This window comes from Pipistrellus hanaki, assembly GCF_964339955.1.
Source record: "Pipistrellus hanaki genome assembly, chromosome: 9".
Taxonomy (NCBI): Eukaryota; Metazoa; Chordata; class Mammalia; order Chiroptera; family Vespertilionidae; genus Pipistrellus; species Pipistrellus hanaki.
In genome coordinates this window covers 50,159,121-50,184,962 of record NC_140511.1, presented here as the reverse complement: position 1 = coordinate 50,184,962, position 25,842 = coordinate 50,159,121, and the positions used below count along the sequence as shown (strand labels likewise).

Here is a 25,842-nt window from a genome sequence, read left to right as displayed (position 1 = left end):
ATGCTGTGGAAATTTGGCACATAACTTAAGTAGGTCCTCCGAATATTTGAATTACCATTCACCAGTTGACTCTTGAACAACACAGGTTTGAACTCCTTGGGTCAATTAACAAAAAATCTGCATATAACTGAACCTATTCAGTTCAAACATTATTCAAGGGTCAACTGTACTTTTAATAAAATATAATTAGTTATTTCCTTGAAATGATTAAATATATCTGGGTCAATCCAGGAGTCAGCATAATGCTTAAATGGGAAAACATTATTTTCATTAATGAGATGCCTTCCCATTAAAGTTAGAAATGTAATAAGGAAACCATTATCACTATTAAAAAAAATGTTTTTATTCATTTCAGAGAAAGGGAGAGAGAGATAGAAACATCAATGGTGAGAGAAAATCATCAATCGGCTGTCTCCAGCATGCCCCCTACTGGGGTTTAAGCCCACAACCTGGGCATGTAACTGACTAGGAATCGAATTGTGACCTCCTGGTTCATGGGACAATGCTCAGCCACTGAGCCACACTGGCTGGGCCATCATCACACTTTTTATTTAATATTGTTTCTGGAGATTTGGGGAACCAAATAAGCTAAGGAAACAAAATAAATTAGAGGTACAGAACTTCTAAAACAAGCAATAAAATGATCATTATTTGCACATACTATAATTGTATATTTTGGGGAGGGCCCAGAACTCACTGTAAGATTTCTAAAAGCAAAGATAATTCAATAAAATGGATGGGTAAAAAACAACTATACAAAAATCAATAATTTATATATACATAACCAAGAATAGCAAGATAAAATGGAAATATTTTATTTACAATAGCAACAAAAACTAAATATCTAATATCTAAATATACTATATAATAAAGAGATAATATGCTAATTAGACCTAACAGCAGAATGACCATCTGGATGACCTTCCGGAGAACCTTCTGGATAAAGGAGGGGCAGTGAGGGCTGGCTGGAGCTGCGAGGTCTGGGCCCCTTGCACGAATTCTGTGCATCAGGCCTCTAGTCTAATAATAAACTTAACAACAAATATCCAAAAGCTATTTGACATAAAGTTTAGAATGCCCTTGAGAATCACAATAAAAGATATGAACAAATAAAAATAAGTCAATTCATAGCATAAGGTTGTAAATTCTTTTAAGTTAGTTTGTGAACTTAACACAATCCATAAAAGCACTTGTAGGATTTTTTTGTGTGTGTGTGTGTGGGAAACGAAACATAGATAAACTGATGCTAAATTCAGATAGAACATAGAAGCAAGAAGAGCCAGACAATGTTTAAAAGAGAAGATCACTAGTGGAATACTCTTTCTACCTGATAGTATAATACACAGATATATATATGTAATTAAAACAGTGTGGTACTGACACATAACAGACAATTCAATAAAATATAATAAATAGTGTGGAAATCAGTCCAAGTACAGGAATTTGATATATGATAAAGATGTCATCTCACAGAAGAGAGGAAAAAGATGAATTATTCACTAAATTATTTTAAGATAACCAGGAAGACATCTAAAAGAAATAAGGTTGGATCCATATCTCATATTTCATACTAAGAAGAAAATATAAATATTTAAATGTAAAAAATGTAAAAACAAAAAATTAAAAGAAACTGTAAGAAAATTCCTCTGTAAACTTAGATGAAACTTTTTCTGAACTATTATATAAAGCCCAGAAGCCAGAAAGTGAGAAATTGCTTACCACTACTATATAAAAAAAAAAATTTATATGACAAAACCACCATAAACAAAGTTAAACACTACCAAGAAACTGGGAAAAGCATTTGTAATTCAAAAGGCTAAATTTTCTATCTACTAGAGTTCCCACATGTCCTTAAGAAAAATATCAACAACCCTTAGATAAAGAACAGAAACAATAGTTCACAGAAAAGGAAATATAAATGATTATGAAAAGATGCTCAATCAGATTGGTAAAGATTTAAAAAAATAAATAAAAAAGGGAGGGGCGTGGAGGATTGGGTAACAACCAGTTTAGTGCCAGTATAGAAAGAGCACTCTCATACTTTGGCGCTGGGAGGGTGAACTGACACCCCTTTGATGGAGGACAACTTGGCAACATCTATCAAAATTTTCAATTCACATGTCCTTGTTCCAACATTTCCATTTCCAGGAATTTATCCTGTGGATAAACTCATGCATGTGCCAAATGACCTAAGTTCTTAATTATTGTGCACTGTTTGCAATAGCACAAGTCTTGAAATGACTTAAACTTTCCATCATGGGGGACTGACTCCATAAATTATGATGTATGTGCATAATGGAATACCATGAGGCTATAAAACAAAGCTCTTTATGTACTAACTAGAGGCCTGGTGCATGAAATTCATGCACGGGGGTGGGGTCCCTCTCCAATCTGGGAATCCTTGGGGGATGTCTGACTGTTGGTTTAGACCCCATCATTCAGATATCCCTCTCACAATCTGGGACCACTGGCTCCTAATCACCTGTCTGCCTGCCTGATCACCCCTAACTCTCTCCCTTTGCCAGCCTGGTCACCCTATGCAGCCTGCTGTTCAGTTGTTTGGTCGTCCCTCACTAACCCCCCCTGCCGGCCTTGTCGCCACCCACAGCCTGTTGTTCAGTTGTCCATCTGGTTGTTTTGGTCATGACGGCCCCTGGCTTTTTATATATTAGGATATGAAATGACCTCCAAAATAAAACCAAAAGTACAACAAAAAAAAAAGTGTGTACAATGTCCTAGCATGCTACTCTTTGGGGAGTGGGGGTGGGGAAGAATATAATATGTACATTTGCTTGTGTGTTCATAAATTCTGTCTGAAAGGAAGCCCAAGAACCTGATAATAGCATGTCACCAGGGGTAGGACCTGATGGCTCCAGGACATTCTGTGCCTGCTATTTTGAACCATGTGAATCTTGTGTATTATCTACACAAAAATGCACAGCACATTGAAGTTTATGATGGGATAAAAGGGAGCAGTTATATTTCTGCCTATGTATGCTTACATCTGAGCTTGGCTGAAAATAAACTCTCTTGTTAATCTACAGGGTGTATCAAAAATGTACACACTTTAATAGCTGCTAGCTCAATTTTGAAATGAAATGACTTTATAATTATTCAAAGTGCATTTTTTGGAAACACACTTTTTGACTAAGGCACTACACGAGCGAAATATTTTTTTGCTTGAAAACCTAAGAGTTAAATAAGAAAATAAAACATCAAAAAAATAAAGAAAAATAAAGTTGCTCAACAACAGGAATAGTAGAATCAGTTTGTTTAAAGCAATCAAACAAATATCAACAACAAAAACAGAAACCATGTGACTCTTTAAACTGTCTCTAAAGATATATACCAAAACTTTGGTGAGGAAGAGGGGATGAGATAATATGTTCCTGGTTTTGTTTTTAAGATATTCCTATACTGTTTAATTATTCAGATTATTTAATGTATTAATTTTATAATTTGAAAAATTATAAACAGATTTAAATCTAAAAAGCCTAAGGTTCAATTGCTAACCAAACATATTTAAACTAGTGATAAGAAGAAATACAAGTTTAAAAGGCACCATTAAGAAAATAATTTTTCAGTTATAGTTTACATTCAATAGTATTTTGAGGCACCATTTTTGGACCAGTGAAATAGCAGTATTTAAAATATATAATACTTGATGCAGAGTGTGGTGAAAAGGTACTTTCATACATTAGTGGTGGAATATAAGTTGGTACCTTTCCCATGTTTTAATTGAAATTTACAACCCACAATTGTAAGAAATAACACAGAGAGATCCCATGCATCCTTTACCCATAGGTTCTCTTTTAAAGAGCAATTTGTCAGTGTAAGCGGAGAATCTTAAAAGTATTCACATTTTCATCCAAAAATCCCATTTCTTGGAACCTATCCTAAAAAAATAATTCAAATGAAAGAAAAAGCTATATGCATAAAAATGTCCACCCAAGACCATATATAAAATATAAATATATATATAATTTATACATACATATGTGTCTATAAGTTAAACCATAAAGAATCAGTTCATTAAGTAACATAGCCACTAGATAGAATATTTTATAGCCCCTAAATCACATTTATGTAGATGATGAGGCAATTGGCTTAGTACCTATAACATAATGTTGATTTACAAAGGCACCAAATTTTATGTCCAACTTAGTAAAAAATATTCATATGTGGACAATAAGGGGAAAGTGGTGAACTGATGGTTAACTCTCTCTTTCAAAACTTTCTGTAACATAATTTCAAATTGAACTGTTTCACTTTTTTTTTTTTTTTTTGTTCAAATTCCAGTTTCCCACTTTTGTCAGACTTTAATCTGAGGAGCAACACGAGGTAAAAGATGGTGTTTCTGAACCCAGTAACGATAACTAACTGCCCGGCATGAGCCGTGGACCTGTGCTGGGAAAGGGCCACTTACTTGCATCTCGCTCTGGAGAAGGAGGGGCGGCCCTCTGCCCCAGCCGCGCACTGTCCACAGGCTGCACCTTCCCCTTGGGGATGCTGAAGATGTCACGGAAGTCCTTTCTTAGCCTGGATTCTTGGAGAGAACTCTCCGATGATCTGTCTTTGAGTCTGAGGGAGGAGAAGATTTTTCTCTTTGGACTCCTGGAAGCATCTGGAATGGCCTCTTGCAAGCTCACTTTCTCCAGGAGTTTGGGGACATCGTCCATTTTGCTGCAGGGTGGGGATGCCAACGCAGGGAACCTCCTGGAGGGCCGGCTGGGCAAGCTGTGGGTGCAGAGGGCAGGGTCGGGAAGGCCAGGGGTGGGGGGCTGGGCGGCCCTGACCAGCGGGGTGCCCAGGGAGAAGAAGGCCGAGGCCCTGCTGGCCATGTCTCTCCCGGGGGACGGCTGGTCCCAGTCTTTGTGGCCGCTGGGTTTCCGGAGGCTGAAGGAGCGCGTGCAAGCTTGCGGCTGGCTGGCGGGCAAAGCCTTCCTCCCGCCTTCCGGGTGGGAGAGGGCCTGGAAGGACCTTCGGACGGCGTTGGCAATGAATTTCAGCGGGGACTTGGGTGGAGCCACGCTTTGCTCCCCTGAAGTCCTTCCAGCGGGGGTCCCCCTCTTCTCCGGAGCCTCTGCCTGAGAGGGCAGGCTCTCTCTCCCCGGGAGCACCAAGGGGCGGACTGGCTTCAGCACACGGCCGCCTCTGCCATGCTGGGCACCGTTCTGGGAAGGCTGCGGCCCAGCGTCCAGGCGCGAGCTCTGGGGGTGGAGGTCATTCCAATCCAGCAGCTGGCTCTTCTGCTCCTGGGTGAGGACCAGCTTCTTCAAGCCCGGCTTCTTCCCCTCTGCCGGCTCGGACCCACCATACTCTCCCGTCCGGGTCTGGGAGGCCGGATGCCCTTGTCCCGAGCCCTCCGCAGCCCTAGGAGACAGCTCCTGGTCTGGCGAGCACCTGCCCTGCCCTCCAATGGGCTGTGGGCCTCTGTGGATGCCGCTGGCGTCCTGAGAGCCATCGGAAGCCACCGCTGCAGGGCTGGGGGGCCTGGGGCTGGCGAGGCCCTCTCCCCCCGGCCTCACCAGGCAGAGCTCTGGCCCCCCCAGCACCTGGCCGTGCGGCAGGTAGAGAGGGATTTCGCTGGGTGCTGCCTGGGCTCTGGCTCGCCTCAGAACGATCGGGGTGGAAGGACTGAAATGAGCTCTTGAGGCCTGCAGGGCAAAACACAGCCGTGATGTCAAAGATTGCCAGCATGTGTGTAGATGGGGAAGGCACACCTCAGGCGAGGGCCCCCTCCCTCCCCGTCTCCAGTGGAAAAGGATTCTGCCTGGAATGGCTGATTTCCGAGGGCAGCTCTTGGCTCAGATGGCTACCCGGGGCCTGCTGGGGTCTGCCGGGGGGCCCTGGGTCAGCTCGGGCCAAAGGCTTTTCTGGGTCTTGGGTCAGGTGGGTAGGAAGCCAATGGAGAGGCATGGGCATTGCCCGGCTCCTGAGCCCATGATGGGAGGGCGGTGGGGCACAGAGGGGCAGGGTGCTCAGTCATGTCCCTACTAAGGGGCACCTTCCACCCACAGGTGTGTTTCCGAAACCAAGGCTTTTTCCTCAGCGTGGCGCCTCCTGAAGGAAGGGGAGACCTAACCTTCTGGGGTGGCCGTGGGGCAGGATGGCCGTGAGGACCTCCCAGTGCCTTCTCTAAGCCTGAGGCCCGCTGGGGGGCTGGGAAAGGGGCCGTTTCCAACAGGCAGGGCTGGAGCCCTTGGCAAAGGGAGACCACCAAGGGGGAGGGGGTGCCAAGGAGGGCTGTGCCTGCCCTGCCGAGAGCTCTGGCCGAGGGCAGGGCACACAGCGCAGCTCCACAAGCTCCTGCGTCTGGCTGTCCCGTACTCTCTCGTCCACGGGGCCTGGAGCGGGCCTGGCAGGTCAAGAGGCCTGACAGACGGACAGACTCCTGGCGAAAGAATGAGTCCAGCCGGGACCAGTTTGGCTCAGTGGATAGAGCGTCGGACTGTGGACTGAAGGGTCCCGGGTTCGATTCCAGGCAAGGGCATGTACCTTGGTTGCTGGCACATCCCCAGTAGGGGGTATGCAAGAAGCAGCTGATCGATGATTCTCTCTCATCGATGTTTCTAACTCTCTATCCCTCTCTCTTCCTCCCTGTGAAAAATCAATAAAATATTAAAAAAAAAGAAAGAATGAGTCCAAACCTGTGATTTTGGTGACGTCATTTTCGAGTCCAGGGAAATGCTGCCTCCAAGGTTCTCAGCTCCTCCCCCAGGGAACCCTAGGGGCTGTGCCTGCCCCCGCAGCTGCCGGCTCCTCAGCACCCGGGGGGCCTCCAGGGCCCAGCATGTGTCCTAGCATCTCTGCCCCACAGCCCAGCCCGGGCCCACACCCCGTAAGGCTTGCTGAGTGAGCAGGCCAGTGGCTGTGCCCGGGGTGGTGTGTGTGTAGGGGGGGAGGGGGTGGCTGGGAAGCAGCTGGTGAGCTTCTATGGAAGGGACTCGGGAGGGGGCCTGGCTCTGGGTGCGGGTGCCCTGAAGGCGCTCAGTGTGGAAGTGGGAGGAGAAGAGGCAGCTCGGGCTCCTTACCTGAGGTGAGGGGGGACCCCTCAGAACATAGCCTGGGACACTGTCTGCGGAGGTCGCGGGGGAGGAGGAGGCAGAAGACAAGGAGGAAGCAGAAGCGGAAGGGGACGCGTCCTGTGGAGGCGGCACAATTCTCACGTAGCTCACCGGCGTGGAACCTAGAAGGGAAGAACGCACTTTCTGTTACAGGGGCCGCGGCCTCATGTCCTCATGGACAGAGGAGGCTGGACACCGCCCCACCGCTGCAAATGCAGACGGAGGAGGAGGACGTCAGGATGATCTGGGCCCTGATGCCCCGGGCTGGGGCTTGGAGAGACGGGGGTAGAAGTGGCAGCGCCTTGGAGAAGGAGTTTCCGGGAGGGGAGCCTAAGAACCATGCGCTTCCCATCCACGTAAGAATACTCCCTCGAAATGAGACAGGAAGCCCGGGTGTTTCTTAGAAAGGGGCACAGCAGCTAAGGTTCCCCTAAGCCACATGGCTGGAGGCCGGGGCTCAGTCAACAAATGGCCTGAAGCCTCTGCCCACTCACTGTGGCCCATGGGCTGGGCACAGGCCAGCAGGGCCATCGGCTGGGCACAGGCCGGCGGGGCCACTGCCAATGAAGCGCCCTCTCTCCCCCTGCGCCGGCGGCTCTTGGAGGACGTGGTTAGCCCGAGGTTAAAGAGACACAGGGAAGGCGGTTATCTGAGCATCGGCTCATTGGAAGCACGTGGAGTGAGTTCGTGCCAAGCCCATTGGTCAGGGAGAGGTCCTTGCAGGGGACGCCTCAGAGCAACAGGAGGAAGGAGTGCAGCCCAGGCCCAGCCTAACTCTGAACTCTGGGAGCTGACGTCAATTAGGACTGGACAGCCAAATCTGACAGCTGTGGCCTGTGAGGTCAATCCCGTTCCCTCTCACCTTCTCTCGTGAGTGCACACAGGCTCACTCGTGCGCGCACACACACACTCACCCCCACACCCATGCACGCACACTCACACACACACACACACACACACATCCAAACACATACACTCTCACACACTCTCACACACACACACAAACACATACACTCACACACACTCACACGCACACACACACACACACATCCAAACACATACACTCTCACACACTCTCACACACACACACAAACACATACACTCACACACACTCACACACACACTCACACACACACACTCACACACACAAACACCCTAGGAACCTGCAATCTAGAACTGCAAGCATTCTGTTTCCATATTGAGCCATCTCAGTATTCTGCCCTCCAAGGGGCTTAGAAAAATCTGTGCTCTGTTTCTGACTTCCCCCCTCAGCCCCTGACCTGGGGGCCGGGCCAGCTCTTCCTCGAACCCTCCTCCCAGGACCACTGTCTCCACTGCCCACTCCTGTGGGCTCCTGCGGACCCTCCGGGTGTCCAGACTTCCATTTCAGCTCGCTTCCTAACTCAGCACAGTCCCCCGGCCTCGCTGTCCCCAAAGTTTTGGGGAAGAGGCTCCTCCTCTGGGACCACCCAGACGAGGCCGAACCCAAGCCCTGAGCGAGGAAGCGTTCCTTTAAGACCATTGTCGCTGCGGACCACACAGGGGGCTCAGCATCCCCCCTGCTCTCCTCACACGCAACTAGCTGCAAGCCTGTCAGAGCCGCACCCCAGGCCCGGGTGCCGAGAAGGTGCCAGCCCACACGCGTGGCCAGCGAGTGCCCAAAGGGAAGCCCCGGAAGCACCAGGGCAAAGGTCACTTGGGGGAACAGAGCTGAGGTGGCGGGAAGGAGCTGCTGGGGAGAGAGACCCCCGGCTGCCGGGAGCTGTGCGGGGAGGCCGCCCCTGGCCTCTGACCCAGCCCCCCACCTCGGCCCACGGACCTCCATCCCAGCCCACAGATGGTTCGAGCCTAAAAAGGCAAAAGCTGTGAGTCAGTTGTTGCCTTGTTTCCTGGGCTCCGCTTGCCAAATTCCTGCCAAATTCCTTCTCCTCCTCTTCCTCGCCCCCTCATTCTCCTCCCTCTGCCACCTCCTGAGTCCAACTCCCAAACTTGTCTCAGCGTCCCCGCGGCTCAACACACTGCCTTTTGTTCCCCAGGGGAGCTCTCCCGGCACCTTCTGACACAGAGCCAGGGACAACCCGGTTTGGCTGTTGAGAAAGCTTGGGGTTCACAAGGTCATGACCTGGGAGCTGCTCCCTCTTTTTTTCCCTCTAATCCCCACCCTCATCCCAGAGAGTGGGGTCTCTCACTGCACACGTTCCTCAGGCACTGTCTGCAGGAGAGCATGGGGAGGGCTAGACAAGGTGGAGTTAACAAAGCACTGGCCATTCCAGCTGCTGCCTGGGGGGCAGGGTGAGGCCAGAGCAGAGCTGGAGGTGACAGGGAATGCACTGCTCCAGGGGGCTGGTGTCTTGGAAAACGGCAAAGGGGAGCCTGGAGCCCCACCTCCTTTACATCCACACCAGCTGCCTGTCGCTGAGCAAGTCTCTTAAAACCCTCGGTTTCCTCCAGAAATCTATCGCTGTGTCAGGGGAGGCGGAAGGAATAAAATGAGATAAAAAGAGGTGCCTAGTGCAGGAGGCAAACATCACACAGAACGAGGAATCCCATCCCTGTCCCCGTGCACATGGGTGGTGTCTGATAAGAACACCGCTGAACCGCTAACCTATCCCAGAGGGGGCTGCACACTCTCACGGACCCCGTCACTCTCCTCATCAGCTCAGATCCTTCCTGCTGACCCTTGCTTCTCATGAACACCTGGCATGGCCCAGGCAGGGCTGCCCTGCCCTGTGCAGGGGCCTCAGCTCCTTTGCAAAGGGGGTTGATGAGCCTGGATTACAGCCCCACCTCCCGCTTGGACCAGTGCCTCGCCTCTGGGCCCTCTGGCATTGATGACCTTTCCCCTTGGTCCCAGTGGTCACTCTGGTGAACATGGCCAGCTGGCGGTAAGGGTGGGGGGGTGCCAAGGGCAAGCACACAGAACCAGCCTTTCCGGGGCAGTGAGTGGACAGAGGAGGTGGTACCCCATATTCTGCTCCCTCCTATAGAACCAGCCTTGCCCGTTGGTGTTTCCTCCTGGGCAAAATGAAAATGACCTAAAAGATAGCTCTAGTGGCTTTTGGCTCTGGGGATTTTTAAAAAAGACTGGGACTGCAGGGTGCAGCTTCTCAGAATTTTAAACTCAGGCTTTGGCTCAAATCCTCCCAAAGTCTTGGAGCGCCCTCTATGAGTGGCAGCCTGAACAGGCCTAAACCCATGTGTTTCATTTGTTCCTGCCCTTGGTCCTGCCTGCTTGTTCCCTGGTTTGGTCATTCATTTGTTCACTCTTCATTCATAAATTCATTCATTCATTCATTCATTCATTCATTCATTCAAGGAAGACTTGGTGCCTCCTTTGAGCCAGGCTCATGCTAAGCACTAGGCCCACAGAAATGATTTGAACTCCAGGCCTGCTCTCAATCAGCATTACCCAGACCTGCTATCACTGGGATTACAAAAGACAGGGCTGAGGTCTCCAGGCTGTGCCTCCTTCAGCAGCCTGGCCCTGCTGGGAGGGCCCCCACCAGAATCCCAGCTCTCAGGATAACCCCTTCACTGGTGGCACTCAGTCCAGTAGACGGGAAGCACTGGGATGGAATCTTCACTCAAACAGGCCCACCCATGGAGGCAGAAGTCCCACGCCAGAGAGGGGTTGTGGTGGGGGAGTAAATGTGATGCCTGTGGAAAAGGCCTGGCCCAGGGCTTCCCTAAACATTAACTGGCTCCTTCCCCTCACGCTCACTTGCCTGGGGCCGTGGGGTGACTCAAGAGTTACTTTGGGTCGTCCCAGGTGAAGTGCCCCGCCCAGGTGTGCAGCCCTGACCCAGATCCAGCGGCACCCATGTCCCAGCCTGACCCGAGGGAGAGGCTGCAGGGCTGGGGGCTGCCGGGAGAATGACTCACTGGCCAGGAGTCGGCACTGACTCAGAAGGAGCACTATGTTCCAACTACAGCAATGCTTCATTTTTAGAAACTCTTGTCTAACCCAAGGCTTTCCAGGTTCCGTCTCTACTAGAGCAAGGCCCAGCGAGGGTGTGTCGGGGAAGGAAGAGGTGGGAAGCGGGGATGAACTTGGAATCAGAGGAGTTCCTGCCCCTCTCTCAGGCTCGGAGAGGGGATTGCAGTTCTGTAATAGCTGCAGCCCTGGGATGCTGTGCAATTGTATGTGGTACCTGCGCCTCCTAGTGGGAGCCTGCTGCCTTGGCATCCACCACAGGCCCTGGTCCCCACCAACCCTGCTCTTCCCTGGGATGCGAGGACCACGGCCTGCTCAAAAAAAGGACAGGGTGTGTGTATGATGGCTTCCCTCATTGTATTGCCCCTGACTGCATGAACTTAAGCTGATGCCCCCAGTCCAACTCCAGGGCGCCGTGTCAAAACATATGGTGACCCTGGGCCTCTGTGTCCTCTTCCTTGTTTCAAAAAGTTTGAGCTGATGTTATAAGGCCCCTTCCAAGTGTGACTGAGTCCTCTGGCTCTGTGACTCTGGACTGGGGAGTGAAATATGGTAGCAACCATGCTTGGGTAAAAACTGCTGTTTGAATTTTAACCCTGCTATTCTGGCTTTGGCACTCACTTACTTGCTTAAACAATATGGTAGTTGCTTCAGCTTCCAGATGGAGACCTGGAGGCTAGGGCAATTTTCCTGTGCCCGTGGACCAGGACCACAGGAGATTGATTCCCACGGACTCATTAGCTTCAGGAGTAGAAACTGTAGATAACCTTTAGAGATTAACCGCTCAGGTCTGCTTCTGTACTATCTGCTATCGCAAGATAGGGCCACATTCCAATGTCCAGCAGGATGTGGCTGGGAATGACCCTGTGGGCCATTCCCAGCCTTTAGAATTTAGAATTTAGAACAAAGGAAAATTCTTGTGGTTTGGACCTTTAAAAGGACTGCCTACACCTGAAACAGTGCAGTTGTGAGTGTGGCCACCTGTGTGTCATGCTCTCGCAGCCATCCTGGCCAGTTCAATAAATGCTTGCCTGCTTTTTTAAATCAATCATCAGCCTCGGGTGGTCTTATTTTGAACCCAGGGTTCGACCCCACAACAGGGAGCCTATGGGAAAGGGGTCAGGAAATGCTTCCTCAAGTCATCAGTGGAAATAGGGTCAACCTTCGATTTCTGTCCTTGCCCCTCATATCCAGGAGGCCAGGTCAGAGGTCGTGTAGGGAATGAGGACAGCTGTTCCTGAGAATCAATCAGAGAATTCTTGGCCCCCTCACCCCATCCCCACCCCCTCCCAGCCCCAGATAGCCCATGACTCACTTGGCGGGCACGTTCTTCTCCAGCTCTGGTATTCGCTGAGACTTGGGGACTGGAGGCTGTTGGCCCGCTGCAGAGCTGTAGTGGGGAAAAGCAAGGCAGGGAGAGTAGGAAGGGGGGAAGAGTCTGTTAAACATGTAAACAAAAAGGGGGGGGGGGTTCTTCTATGGCCATTTACCAAAAGTGAATTGGCTAGTGATCATAATTGACTGCACCCTCCTGACCCAGCACACACCCCCATTCACTCATTTATCAAATATTTATGGAGACACTGCTATGGGACAGTCCTGCCACCTTTTAGAAAATGCCTCAAATTGTGAGCCATCGTTCTAAATGGCCCATCATTAACAAGCATACATATGTGTACATGTTTGTATGCCTACATGTATACACATACACACATACTGTATACACACACGTATGTGCGTATGTTTTTAGCAGAGCAGCTCCTCAGAGTTGAAGTCTCACAGCAATGCAGCCCGGAAGCTGCGGGAGCTCTGTCCACTCCCTCTTCCCCTCACAGCCCTGCGAACCCTCTGGGAGGTAGTTCTAACGGAACCTCTGGCAATCCATTGCCATGAAGGTCCTCTTGGCCTCGGTTCCAATGGAAACACTTCAGGAGGCTGTGGATGGAGCCCCGAGGACCCTCCGCCCAGCTGGGCCTTGAGGATTAGCTGAGCACAATGACTTTCACCTGCAGAAGAGAAATCCCACACGGGCTGGCCCACAGATGTGGCCTCGGGCTCCAGGTCCTAGGGGCAGTTCCATCCCAGCCTTGAGAGAAAGGATGGGGTGATGCCTGCCTGAATGCACACACAGGTGGGTCCAGAAGGCATGGAAGAAAGGCCGTGGGAGTAATGGGGCTCCTGAGGAGTATGGGGAAGGAGTGAATGCAGGCCTCTCTGAGCCAAGAGCCCGGTCTCTCTGTGTGAAGTCCTGGATTCCACTCACACTTCCTGCCGGTGCTGAGCTGGGTGACCACTCACACTAGCCAGGCTGCACAGCACAGGCATCAACCGCTGCCTGGGGGCTTCCTTCCCTCAGCACAGCCCCTCTGGTCCTGGGTACCCTCCCGCCCTGCTCCCCTTGGAGACCCTGTGAGCCTGCGCCTCCGAATGGCGGGCCCCCATCCCACAAGGCTATTCTCATACCACACCCGTGGGTCTGAGGGGGGTCTGTGTGGGCAGGCACAGGGTGCAATCTCCCCATCTCCCCTTCGTAGGATGAACAGTCTGCCTGTGGCCTGGGTCCACTTCCTCCAACCAAGTGCCGGTCAGCGTTTCCCAGGCTGGGGGTCTCCCCACAAGGAGTTTCTGCTGACCAGCATCAACCTCCCAGTCAGCTCACTCAAGAAACAGAGGAGCCTGACCGTGTGGCTCAGTAGCTCCATGGGTTGGGCTCGGCCCTCCTGCGTGGGAGCATCTGGGGCGCTGATATAAAATGCAGACACGGGACCCCACTCTAGACCCACTGAACCTCAACCTCTGGAGGTGGGAGGGCAGAAATGTGCCTTTGAAACCAGATTTGTGAGAACTACTAACACCAGGTGTCTTAGGCCCTTGACTCATTAGTCCACAGAGCCAACTACCAACAGTACAACCACTGAAATTTCTTTTGAGAGCCACATTTTTTAAACTTAAACTTCTTCTAACACCACTTCTTCAAAATAGACTTGCCCAGGCCATGGTATTTTGTGGAAGAGCCACACTCAAGGGGCCAAAGAGCTGCATGTGGCTTGTGAGCCGCAGTTTGCCAACCACGGTTTTAGGACAACAGCACTGAGTGTTTTCTACGGCCTCGATAATGGGCGGCTTAAGTTCCACTGCAAACCATCCTCTGGCGTGTGCTCCAGGCCAGAACCCCGAGGTGGCAGTGGGTTCCTTGGGGAGCTGAGGGCGTCCCAATTTGTGGTAAAGTGTACACCACATACAACAACCCTGTTTGCATTATTTTGTCCTTCATATTTTAATGCTTTTCCACTTTTAAATACTGATCTTAATATTGTGACTGTAACCTGGAAGATCCAACATTATCTTTTTTTTTTTTTTTTTAATCATCAGGATCATAAAGCTATTATAGAATAGCTACACTCCACACCCTGCCAAGGTACTTTAAAGTGATTATGTTTTATGTTTTTAGATGAACAATGATAATAATCCAGATACACTGTCATTTTTGTCATCTTTAAGTGTGGAGTTCAGTGGCGTTAAGGACATGCCTACTGTTGTGCGACCATCCCCACCACCCATCTCCAGAACTTGTTCCTCACCCCAAACTGCAGCCTTTTACCCTTACACAACAATCTCCCACTCATCCTCTTCCCAGGCCCCTGGCAGGCACCATTCTTCTTTCTGCCTATGAATTTGACTAGTCTTGGCACCTCCTAGCAGTGTAAACTCATGCAATACTTGTCGTTCTGTGTCTGGCTTCTTTCACTTAGTGTAATGACTTCAGTATTCCTTCCTGTTGCTGCACAGTATTCAGGCTGAGTGCCATTTCAAAGTGGCGATAGCACACTTGGTTTCTCCATTCACCTGCGGATGGTCCTTGGGGCCGCTTCTTCCTTTTGGCGACTGTGAAGAATGTGCTATGAGCAGTGTGGCGTACACCCCACAATTCTTTTTAAAGCTTCGCCTGGTCTTGTCCAGCGTTTCCTTGGCTTACCTCTGAACCACAAACCCAGGTGAGGTTGGGATTAATAAAGCTCCCTCAACACCCACCACACAATGTTGATGCTACAATATCTGGAAAAGCGATAGAATCGCCACAACCAGCAACACAAATCACGTGCCAATGTGGTTTGCCTAGCAACGATCAAAACCAGGGTGGATGGAGACGAAATCGACAGAGGATTGCTTGAAAGTCATGCAGGCTAGCCACTTTTCTGTCTATTCTATTCTTTATCCTGGCATGAAACGGGGCTGTCAGAAACAAAATGCTTTGGCCACACTACCTTGTTCTCCCAACCACTCCCAAGGGAGAATCACTCTTGCTGAGCTGTGCCTTCACCTGTCCATCAGGGAGGCGGAGTGAAATAGCCTCGAGAAAACTGTGGCTGCCTGTTTTGCAGAGCCATTGCTTAAGACATGATCTAATGCCTCTCTCGGGATCATCTATTTGACATGAGCTGGGAAATTTCTCAAGAGTGAAACATTAGAGAAAGTAGTACCTGCTCTGAGACCCGCTACTGCTGCGAACAAATATATTTTTTTCCCTCGTGAACAACGAGAATAAAAATTATCTATTTCCTTTTTAACTCGTGCAGCCAGGAAATTCAGAATCAAATTCATGATTCCAAGAGAGCAACTGTTTTGGACCATGATCTTCCTCTCTGGGGTCTCGACCCCCTCATCTGGTTTTGTTAACCCGGATCTCGAGGCTTTATCTCTCATGTATAGAAACAGACAGTTTTGTGTTACATCTTTCTGGTAGGTTGGCTAAAATCACTTGGTAACTGAGGAGAAAGGAAAAATGGAGGGAAAGAGGGAAAGGCAAGCAGGGTTCATTGTTTTTTTTTGTTGTTTGTTTTTTTGAGAGGGAAATTCTTGTAATTCCTGTGTCCATGTAACCTTTTTCTTAATATATTTCTTTATTGATTTCAGAGAAGAAGGAAGAGGGAGCGAGAGATAGAATCATCAATGATGAGAATCATTGATCTAATGCCTCCTGCACACCCCCTACTGGGGATTGAGCCTGCAACCCGGGCGTGTGCCCTTGGCCAGAATTAAACCTGGGATCTTTCAGTCCGCAGGCCGACGATGTATCCACTGAGCCAAACCAGCAAGGGCAGGCTTTGTATTTTTTGATGAGGAGGCTGGAGCCCAGGGAGACACGGAGGCCGACCTAGGCCAGGCAGTACCCAGACAGAGGCAGGCTGCACTCAGCTGGGCAGAGCGCAGCACTTGCTGCTCAGCAGGGGCTAAGCCTTTCTGGACAGCACCACAAAGGGTACTTAGCAAATGTGTCCTTTTTAGAAATAAGCTCACATGGGAGGGTAACCTCAGAGTTTACAGGACCGTGGCCTCAGCTTCGGTCTTTCTGATCCACCACTTTCACAGTGTTCCTGGGAAACCATCCCCACCTAGGAGAATATTTCTAGGTTCCAGTGTCAATTCTGCTCGCAGCCACCAGAGGGCAGTGCAGGGCAAATAGAGTTCCCGTTCTCTCAGGGCCACCAAGGCCATTGGTCCTGCTAGTGGCAAGTTTCTATTCGCCTGTTCTTTCCACCCAGAGGATCCCTTTGCTGCTGACAGAGGAATCAAACCACTCATTCCAGGCCACCTTTATTGCAACACCCTGGGCTTCTAAGGACAACTTCTTCTTGGGGCTGCACTGCTCACTAGCTGGGAGACCTCAGGAGGCAGTCAGGCCATTTGCTCAGCTGGACACTGGGCTTCAAATTACCTCAGGGCCATCTGAGGGTGAGTGGGGCCCTGTATGGGAAAACCCCTGCCTTCCAGGCACTCAGTGAAAGTGCCTCTATTCTTATGGAGGTAGTTTTGCTGTGTGCCACAAGTCCTAGCATGGCCCTGGCCCTGTGCTGGCCCCAAGTAGCTGCACAGAGCCCACCTCTCTTCCTTGGGGGGCCCCCAAGGAGATGCAAAGGAGGCAGAAGGAGACTACTGCAGGCAAGAGGGCCCGGGCCTCCTATCTCTGCCTGCCTGTGACACACAGAGACAGCTGGGCCCCTGCACCTTCCTATGTGAGATTCCTATGATGAAGGAGGTGGGCCTGGGTCACCTGCACGTGCACCCCAGCCCCCCAAAGTTCGAGCCCCACTGCCTCCCGAGCCTGCGGGTCGTATCTCCTGTCTCAGGCTCCTCCACAGGTAAAACTGGCTGTGGGGCTCTCTGCTCCTTCCCCATCCCGGGACCCAGCAAGCCTGTCCCTGGGCAGGCAGGCTCTCTGCTCACCATGCAGAGCTTGGGGCTCCTCGGGGCCCTGTGCAGAGGCTGCCCTGCTCGGGGGCTCCCTCAGGGAGCTGTGGCGGCTGAGGGGCTCCCTCAGGGAGATGTGGCGGCTGAGGGGCTCCAGCGGGGTTGGGGGGTCCGGCTGCTGGGATCTCTCCTCACAGGGCTCCATGCTGGAGGCCTCGCTGCTGTGGCTGCTGCAGTTCAACTCCGCATCAGAGCTGGGGGAGGGGAGAGAGAGCAGATGATTGGGGAGCCCTGCCAGTCACCCCCAAACCCACATCGTGCCCTGCCCACCACTGCCTCCAGCAGACCATGGGTTCTAGGGTGTGTGTGTGTGGCGGGGATGGTTAGTTTTCTCTGTACCCAGCTCCAGCCTCAGGCTTTGTTAAGGGCCACAATGTGCTCCCCAAAATTCATACTAAGTACCGAGGACCCAGAGCTGCACATTGGGTACAGCATCCACCGAGAGCCCATCTAACCCTTAGCATGGAACATGACTGCATTTAGAGGTAGGGTCTCTACAAAGGTAATTAAGTTAACATGAGGACATTAGGCTAGGTCTTAATTCAATGGGACTGGTGTCCTTTCCAAGAGGAGGACATTAGGACCCAGACAGGCGTGGTAGGAAAATGTCCCCAGAACAGGATCATCATCCGCATATGAACTAAGGAGAGGAGCCTGGATCCCTCCCACACCCTTGGAAGGAGCCAACCCTGCCAACACCTGGACCTTGGACCCCCAGCCTCTGGAACGGAGAGAGTAAGTCTTGGTCATCTGAGCTACCCAGGCTGTGCTGCTTCATGGCAGCCTTAGCCATGGTCTCAGGCACGGGTGTGGGTCCGAGCAGGAGGAGAAGCCCAGCCAATATGCAGTGAAGTCCTGGCGTGGAGGCTGGTTCCCTCACCCTCACCCATCCTGGGCATGCTGCTAAGCTCTCTGGGCAAAATGAGCTTGTCCTAAACCTTCAGACACGGACTACTGCTTGCTCCCCAGGAATGGGTGGGGATGGGAAGGACTACCTGGGGTGGGAAGTGGCTGTATGGAACCTGGGTCTTACACGACCAGCAGGAAGTCAAATGGCAGAGGAGCGGAAGCAGGTGTCCGCAGATGGAGGACAGCCCAGGCAGGTCCCAGGGTGAGAGAGTGCAGGAGTGCAGCCCCTTGGGCAGTGACACGTTAGGCAATAAATGTATTTACTGTCTATATGGACACCCAGGGTGCTTCTTCTCATTAGCTCACTGCCCCTCATCCATCTGCGGGCTTTGCTAGACTGTCTATCCACCGGACTGCGCAAGCCCATGGGTCATGGCCTCCCAGTCCTGTTCACCAGTTAGCCCTGAGGTGGGCCTGCGACGTGGGTGGTGCCCACTGCAGAGGCCTAGCCAGGAGGCACACGATGGAGATGGCCTCTCGGTGGATGCTGTACCCAATGGGCAAGGAGCTCTTGGTCCCTGGCTCCAACCTTACCTTCTCCATCAGATGGACCAATGTGGTTGCCTTTGTCACTTGAGCTAGTTTGAGCTGCTCTACGTGATTTACATATTAATTCTTTGATCTGACAACTCCCGATGAGACAGGTACTGTGGTTGTCCCCATTTTACAGAGGAGGTCATACTGCACGTAAACAGAGAGGAGACCAGCTTCTGAATGTTGTCCCTCTCCCAACCCATCCTGCCCTCACCCTGCAGCGGCCTGAGCATACCTGCTGTCGTCATCACTGGTGACCAGGACACGCACAGCCAGCACGTCCTGCCCAGCCACGCCCTCCCCGGGGCTGATCCTCACGGAGGTCCACTCGGAGGGCAGGGGAGAGGTGGCTTCGCCTTCCACGTCGCCGGGCTCTGGCTGCGGGACGCTCTTGGGCTTCTTGGGGGAGGTTGGCTCGTCTGCTGAGAGAAGAGGGTCTAGAGAGACAGAGGCATGGACAGCCCTGCAGGCACCTGCCCCCCTGCAGAGGCTGGGCAGGCTTCGGGCAGGGCTCGTGTGTCCCTGGTCCTTCCCTCCCTCCCTGGAACAGAGCTGTGCTTTGTTCTGACCTTGCAGTGTGTCTCACTGGAGTAGGTGGGTGGGTCTCCCTGCTCAGTTGACCAGGAGGCTTGCTTTGACCAGTGGAAATTAGTAGATGCAGTGTGACTGGTGGCCTTAAATAAGCCTTTTTTTTTTTTTTTTTTAAATACTGCCTGCTTACACTCTCACTCCTGCTTGTTTGCCATAAGAAAAGCTTGTTCCAGATAACCACTGCCCCTTCCGCCTTGGTCCCCAGTTGTGGGCATACGACACAGACCTGGAGCCAACCTGTGGCTTGGAGGCTGGGCTATTCCACGAGAGCCTGGGCCACCCCTAGACCTGCAGCCTGAAGCAGAGCCATGCAGCCAGTCCCCAGGCCCACCCAGCCAGCCCCCAGGCCCACCCAGCCAGCCCCCAGGCCCACGGGCAAGAGCAAGAGATGCTACAAGGCGCTGAGAGCGTGGAGGCTTGTTACGCAGAATGTCTGCAGCAGAGACTTGGCGCTGTGCCTGGCTTACATCTGAGCACAGGCACGTGCACCTGAGAGAGTCAGGCGCACGATGGAGAGCTGGAGACCAGGCAGCCGTGGTCCCTGCCTTCAGGGCTCTCTCTCTGTTCCGAAGGGAGACAGGCGTGTTCACAACGCTCTGTGCTCACGTTATCAGTGGACCATCTACACGAGAAGCCGCCACAAGGCGGGAGGGCAGGGAGGCCCGGCTTCCCTGCAGGGAAGCTTTGTGTGGAAGGCACCCTTTTCACGAGGCTGGGGCTGGGGGACTCGGCACACACAGAGGGAAAGAGGGGTGCTGCAGGGACAGACTTCGGTGAGCAAAGCTACGTGGAAAGCTGCCCTTTCAGGGGACAGACCGTGAGTCCCTGTGGCCAGAGAAGCCAGTGGGAAACAATGGCACTGCCATCAACCAAAGGAGGCCTTGAATGGCTCGGCGAGAGCCAATCACGCCAAGGGCAGCGACTGCAGAACTGGAGATGGGACTGACCGGGTCAGGTTTGCATCGTAGAAAGATGAGAAGTTGGGCTGCAGACCCGTGAGAGGGAGAGAGACCAGTGAGGGGACCGCCAGGCCGAGAACGTGCAGCTGAGGAAGAGGAGAGTGAGGGGTGGAGGGCAGCCTGGTGGGATGGGTGGCGGCAGGCAGAGGCACCCTGGGCCAGGCTGCGGAGGCACTGGACCCCTGGCCCCAGTCACCCCTGCGCAGAGCAGCCCATGCATCTGCTTCTCTGCTTCCTCCTCCCAGGGAGCTTTGGCTTTGCCAGCAGGGCTGAAGGTCAGACAGGGTGAGGGCTCATAGTGGCTTCCTGGCTTCTGGACGGATGGGGACATGGACAGCCTCTCTCACAGCAGAGTCCAATGTCAGTGGAGGGTTGGGGGTGGGCACTGGGAGGCGGAGACTATAGACAGGAAGCTGGTGCCTCCTCCGAGCACCACCTTGCCCAGGCTAAAGGCCCCAAAGGGGACATGCCCATCCCCCCTTCTGACCCTGTTCCCAGCGGGTCTCTGGGGTTCAGTGCCGCTCCTCAAGCCTTACATCCAGACCCCTCTCTTCACCCCGGGGCCCTGTCCACACGCACACCAGGAGTGCGGGTTCCAGGGCACTGGTGCTGGGACAGAGGTCACCTAATGGCAATGACACGGGAACGCGAGTCACCACCCAGTGCCCTCATGCCTGTTAACGCTCTACGTCCGTCACCCCTCATCCTGGCACCCGGAAAGGACAGGACTGTCCCCTCCATTGCATGAGTGGAAGAACGCCGAGTCCAGAGAGTAACTGAGCCAGGACCACTGCTGGGACATGAAGCGGTCCCAGGTGAGGGGCCAGGGACGGGGGTCTGCTCTTTGTCAGTCACAGGGAGAATCCAGCACTTCTGTAGGGCTGGGGCTGCAGGGAGGAGGCAGGTGGGGTGGGGGCTGAGAACAACCCAGCAGCTCCCGAGCCAGTTGCCCTGGGCCTCCCCGGGGGAAGCAGGTCTGCTCAGAGCCAAGCACCTCGGTCTCCGCTCAGCGCTCTGGCCAGCCACCTGCTCCTGGGGGAAGAGAGACTGCAGAGGCAGAGTCGGGCCGTATCCTGGGGAACATCACTCCCAGCCGGGTCCCGGGCCCTCTCCTGGCCAGGCCCCAGCTTCAGAGTCAGGGTGAGGGCCCCTGTCCCGGTTCTGCTGGTGAAATTGTTCCCGCTTCTACCCAATCCAGGACCCTGCCATTTCCCCCACCCCCCCGTACCCCACCCCCATATCCGGGGGGGGGGGGGGCATGATCTCCTGTGTATTGTTATTATCCCCATTTTACATATTAGGAAACAAGCTCATGCAGCTTAGAAGGCAAAAAAAAAAAAAAAAGCAAAATCAAAGCTTCCTTCTCCCGATCAACCCAAAGACTCTCAGGCAATGTCCCGATCACCTCCAGGCTCTTCGTCCCGAGCTGTGACCCAATGCCCATAAAACCTCCTGCTGCAGGTGCCCAGTCTGAAGTCCAGCCGGGAGGCAGGCCCGCCATTCCTTCATTAACCCTACATATATTCACCGGGGCCCACTCTGTGCCAGGCACGTGCCACCTGTCCGGGGTATGAATGGCCCAAAGAAACAAAAACCCCAGCCCTTAAGGAGCTTACGTCCTAGCAAGAGAGAAACATAAACAAACAATATACTCGATCAATAAGTGACTTACATAATAGGTTGGAGGCGATAGAGTTATGGAAAAGCTGCCTCATCAGGATGGGCGGGTCAGGAGCGCCGAGGGTGCAGGGAGCCATGTCAAATGTAGCTTTCCCTGGGAGGGAGATAAGGGAGCAAAGATTTGACTGAAGGGCAGGATCAGCCAAATGGATGCTGGGGAAAGGCGCTCCTGGCAGAAGGGGACAGTACAGAGGCTCTAAGACAGAGAGGAGCCCAGTGTGGCTGGGACACCGTGTGAGAGAGAGCAGGAACAGAGCAGGTCTGAGTTACAGTGGCCAGACCATCATCAAACAGAGGCCACCACAAAACTAAAGCCAAACTTAATGTCCTGCTGGCAGGTGGAGGGAGGGCTGGGGGCTCCAGGGCTGGGGCTGGGTGTCTGAAGGGAGGTTGGGAGATCAGAAAACTAGAGAAAAGCAGATGCTGTCTCCAGTGTGTCCCCATACTGATGCCTCATCGGGTGCTCCAAGCCCCTGCTGACCTACAACACCTACAGAAAGCCTCCCTCCGGGACATCGCCGGCTGCACAAAACCAGGGAAGTGCTACCTGGAACTCAGCACCAGAGGTGGTGCTGCCATGCACGCCTGATCGGGCTGCTCACCGCCATGACCTTCACAAAACCCCACGCCACTGAGCCAACACCAAGGCTGAAGTCAGAGTCCAGGCTGTTCTCGTGTGCCAGGGCTGCCCTGGAGCAGCACCTGGCTCCTGGCTGGGACCCACGGGACGCTCTGTTCCCTTACAGTGGAAGATCCAGCTCTAGTTCCCCTCCCTGGCACCAGCCTGGAGGTGGCCCGGAGCGGGGAGCGTTTACGAGATGCTGCACATGAAGAGCTGGGCCCCCGTGCCTGGCAGCGAGGGAATGCTGTCAATCACAGCTGGCCCTGGGCAGGAATTATGTCAGGGATTAAAGGAAAAGCCGGACATGGGAATGAGTCCACAGACACCAAGGGGAACAGCCCACCTGCTCTGCTTGGCCCACTGGCATTGCTTACTATTCTGTTTCTTTGGCTGGGTTATTCCTTTAGCACCAGTCCCCTGGGGTAGGGTTCCCGGGCCGAGAGGTCAGAGCCCGTTTAGGGATCTTAATAATGGTTGTCATATTGCTTTCCAGAAAAGACTGTCCCATGGATTTGTACTCCATACTAGCTACTAAAGTTCATGCATTTTTTTTTCTCTCTCACAATCTATTTTACTTTTTTTTTTTCTTTACCAATTCAGTGGGCACAGCATAATTTGTTCACATTCCTTTTAAATGCTTGCTTCTTCTTCCTAGCATTTGCCTTTTAATCTGCTTGCCTGTGATTGGTCTCTGCATGGCCTTTGCCCATTTAACATGGGGTTTTTAAATCAGCAAATGTTAACACGTTAAGTGCCATGTTGATCACTGGTGACTGACACTATTCTTTCTGTCTGGAAGACAAAACAGGCTGGGCGCTTAACGTGTTCATTGATCAATGATGACTGTGCCAAGTGCCTGCTTTGCGTGAACTTTGTTAAGTACCGTAGCTATGTGCTTCTCTGTCATCACATCTAACTCAGAATGCTTTCTCCTTCTGACTGCCTATTAAAGATTTTCATTTTTATTGTTATACTAGAGGCCTGGTGCACAAAATTCGTGCAGGAGGGGGGCCCTCAGCCTGGCCTGCACCCTCTCCAATCTGGGGGTTGTCCGAATGCCAGTTTAGACCCTCTGTGGGATCCGGTCTAAACCAGCATTCAGACATCACTCTCACAATCCAGGACTGCTGGCTCCTAACTACTCACCAGCCTGAATGCCTGATTGTCCCCAAGCACTCTGCCTGCCTGCCTGATCCCTCCTAACTACCTCTGCCTGCCTGCCTGATCACCCTTAACTGCCCTCCCCTGTCGGCCTGATTGTCCCTAACTGCCCTCTCCTGCCAGCCTGATCTTCCCTAACTGATCTCCCCTGCTTGCCTGGTTGCCCCTAACCACCTCTGCCTCAGCCCCTGCCACTGTGGCTTTGTCTGGAAGGGCATCTGGAAGGATGTCTGGTCTAATTAGCATATTACCTTTTATTAGTATAGACTAGAGGCCTGGTGCATGAAAATTTGTGCACTTGTGGGGAGGGGGGTCCCTCAGCCTGGCCTGCACCTCTTGCAGTCCGGGACTCCTCAGTAGGTGTCCATCTGTCAGCTTAGGCCTGCTCCGTAGGGCCTAACGGCTTAGGCCCACTCCCCATTAGCTGGACATCCTTAGTGCTGCTGTGGAGGCTGAAGAGGCTCCCACCACCGCCGCTGTGCTGGCCAGCCATGAGCTGGCTCTGGCTGAGCGGTGCTCCCCCTGTGGAAGCACACTGACCCCCAGGGGCAGCTCCTGTGTTAAGCGTCTGCCCCCTGGTGGTCAGTGTGCATCATAGTGACCTGGGGGGTCCTCCATTGCATATTACCCTTTTATTACATAGGATGTTGAGTTTTAAAAGTGGATATCATCAGATTTGTGTGTTTTTTTTCTATGTAATTTTTCTGTCCATGGTCTTAAGGCTTAGAAAGTTATCACCCTAAGATCAAATCAATACTCAAGTCTATTTAATTTTACTTATTTTGATGTCAAGTTTTTAATATAATGTTTCAGGAAGAACAAATACTCTACTAAACACTTATGTAAAGTGTAATAGGCAAAACAAAAACTCCCCAAAGGAAAACGCTCCTTAGGTAGGCAAGGGAGAGCCCACCTGAATGGAGTGAACGTCTCCTCCAGAGAGCTCCCCATAGGCCTGAGCATGCTAATACACCTGTGGGTCTCGAAGGTGAGCGAGGACTGGCCTGACCAGCATAAAACATTTTTCAAACTTGGTGCCTGTGGGACCCTTTATTCACAAAGCACCTCTTGGAGTCTGTATTCTATTGCCACCTTTTGGAAAATGTTGCTTTAACCCAACGTCAAATAAAACTCAAAAAAGTCAAAGGCAAACTCTAGGCTCCATGAGAGTGAGGACCTCTGTCTGTTCACCCCCTGCTGTATTCCCAGCATGCCGAGGATGCTCGGTGTCAGTGGAGTAAACAGGCGGGTGCACAAGCACAAACGAACCAGACAAATCAAGTCCGGTACACAGTCCCAAGACACACACATTCCCAGGTGCAGGCAGAGGCAGGGTCTGTGTGGCTCACGGCCACATTGCTGGACCCAGCCTATGTATGCCTAGACAATACTCAAACAGAGACATGACTAAAAGAATGAGTTACTTGCCTACCTCAGCCCCTGACTTTAGTCCCCAACACCTTTCTTTCGTGGGAAGGGCACAGGATCTCACCTGGGTAAGAGGATCTCACCTCGGTCACGACCCCAGGCAGCTCTGAAGGCAGCATCAGGCATCTGCCGCTGGGTGAGAGGCCCCGGGCCCCAGAAATGCCCCTTGAGAGGCACGCGGGCCCGTGGATTCACAGATGAGTTTCACACCAGTGTCAGAAGCTCAGCTGCCCACAGCCTGGCACCGGCAGGCCTCCCACCCTGGGGAGGCTGGGGACCAGGCGTCTGAAGGCAGGAAACCCTTCCTTTAAGGACAGCCTAGAGTCAGACCAGCACCTCATAGTGGCCTTGTGAGCGGAGCTGGCAGCCTGAGACACTGAGTCCTTGAGCCTTGGGGGCAGGACAGGTTTCTTAGGATCACAGATGGCCCTTTGTCGGGATGAGCACACCTGCCATGCTCACTGCCATCCTCAAACCAACGCCTGCTCCTTCCTTCTGACCTTTTGCCCATCACTGAGCTGAATCGGCACACAACGGCCGAGAGCAGCCTCTGTTACACAGGAACCCACATGGGCACGTCAGGTCTGAGGCTCGGAGGCCTGGGAAAGTGGGTGCTCGCGGCTGCTAAGCCAGTCTGTTCCCAGCGGCTGAGGTGACACTGATCCTCACCAGCTATGTCCTGCATCTAGAGCAGAAAAGTGCCATGAG

At 52.3% G+C, this 25,842-nt stretch overlaps 1 protein-coding gene across 3 annotated transcripts in view; it reads right to left on the bottom strand.

Moving 5' to 3' along the window:
• MICAL2 (microtubule associated monooxygenase, calponin and LIM domain containing 2) overlaps positions 1–25,842 on the bottom strand; it is a 196,734-nt gene that overhangs the window by 38,661 nt on the left and 132,231 nt on the right. For 2 of the 3 annotated variants that reach the window (XM_084893500.1, XM_084893506.1), the window contains exons 21-25: positions 18,929–19,112; positions 17,227–17,444; positions 12,317–12,391; positions 7,035–7,189; positions 4,427–5,657 (exon numbers count right to left, since the gene is read on the bottom strand). In XM_084893500.1, coding sequence (XP_084749626.1) covers positions 4,427–5,657; positions 7,035–7,189; positions 12,317–12,391; positions 17,227–17,444; positions 18,929–19,112 — 1,863 coding nt within the window. Of the gene's footprint in view, positions 1–4,426; positions 5,658–7,034; positions 7,190–12,316; positions 12,392–17,226; positions 17,445–18,928; positions 19,131–21,915; positions 22,018–25,842 lie in introns of all 3 variants that reach the window. The other variant, XM_084893499.1, reaches the window with a different exon arrangement.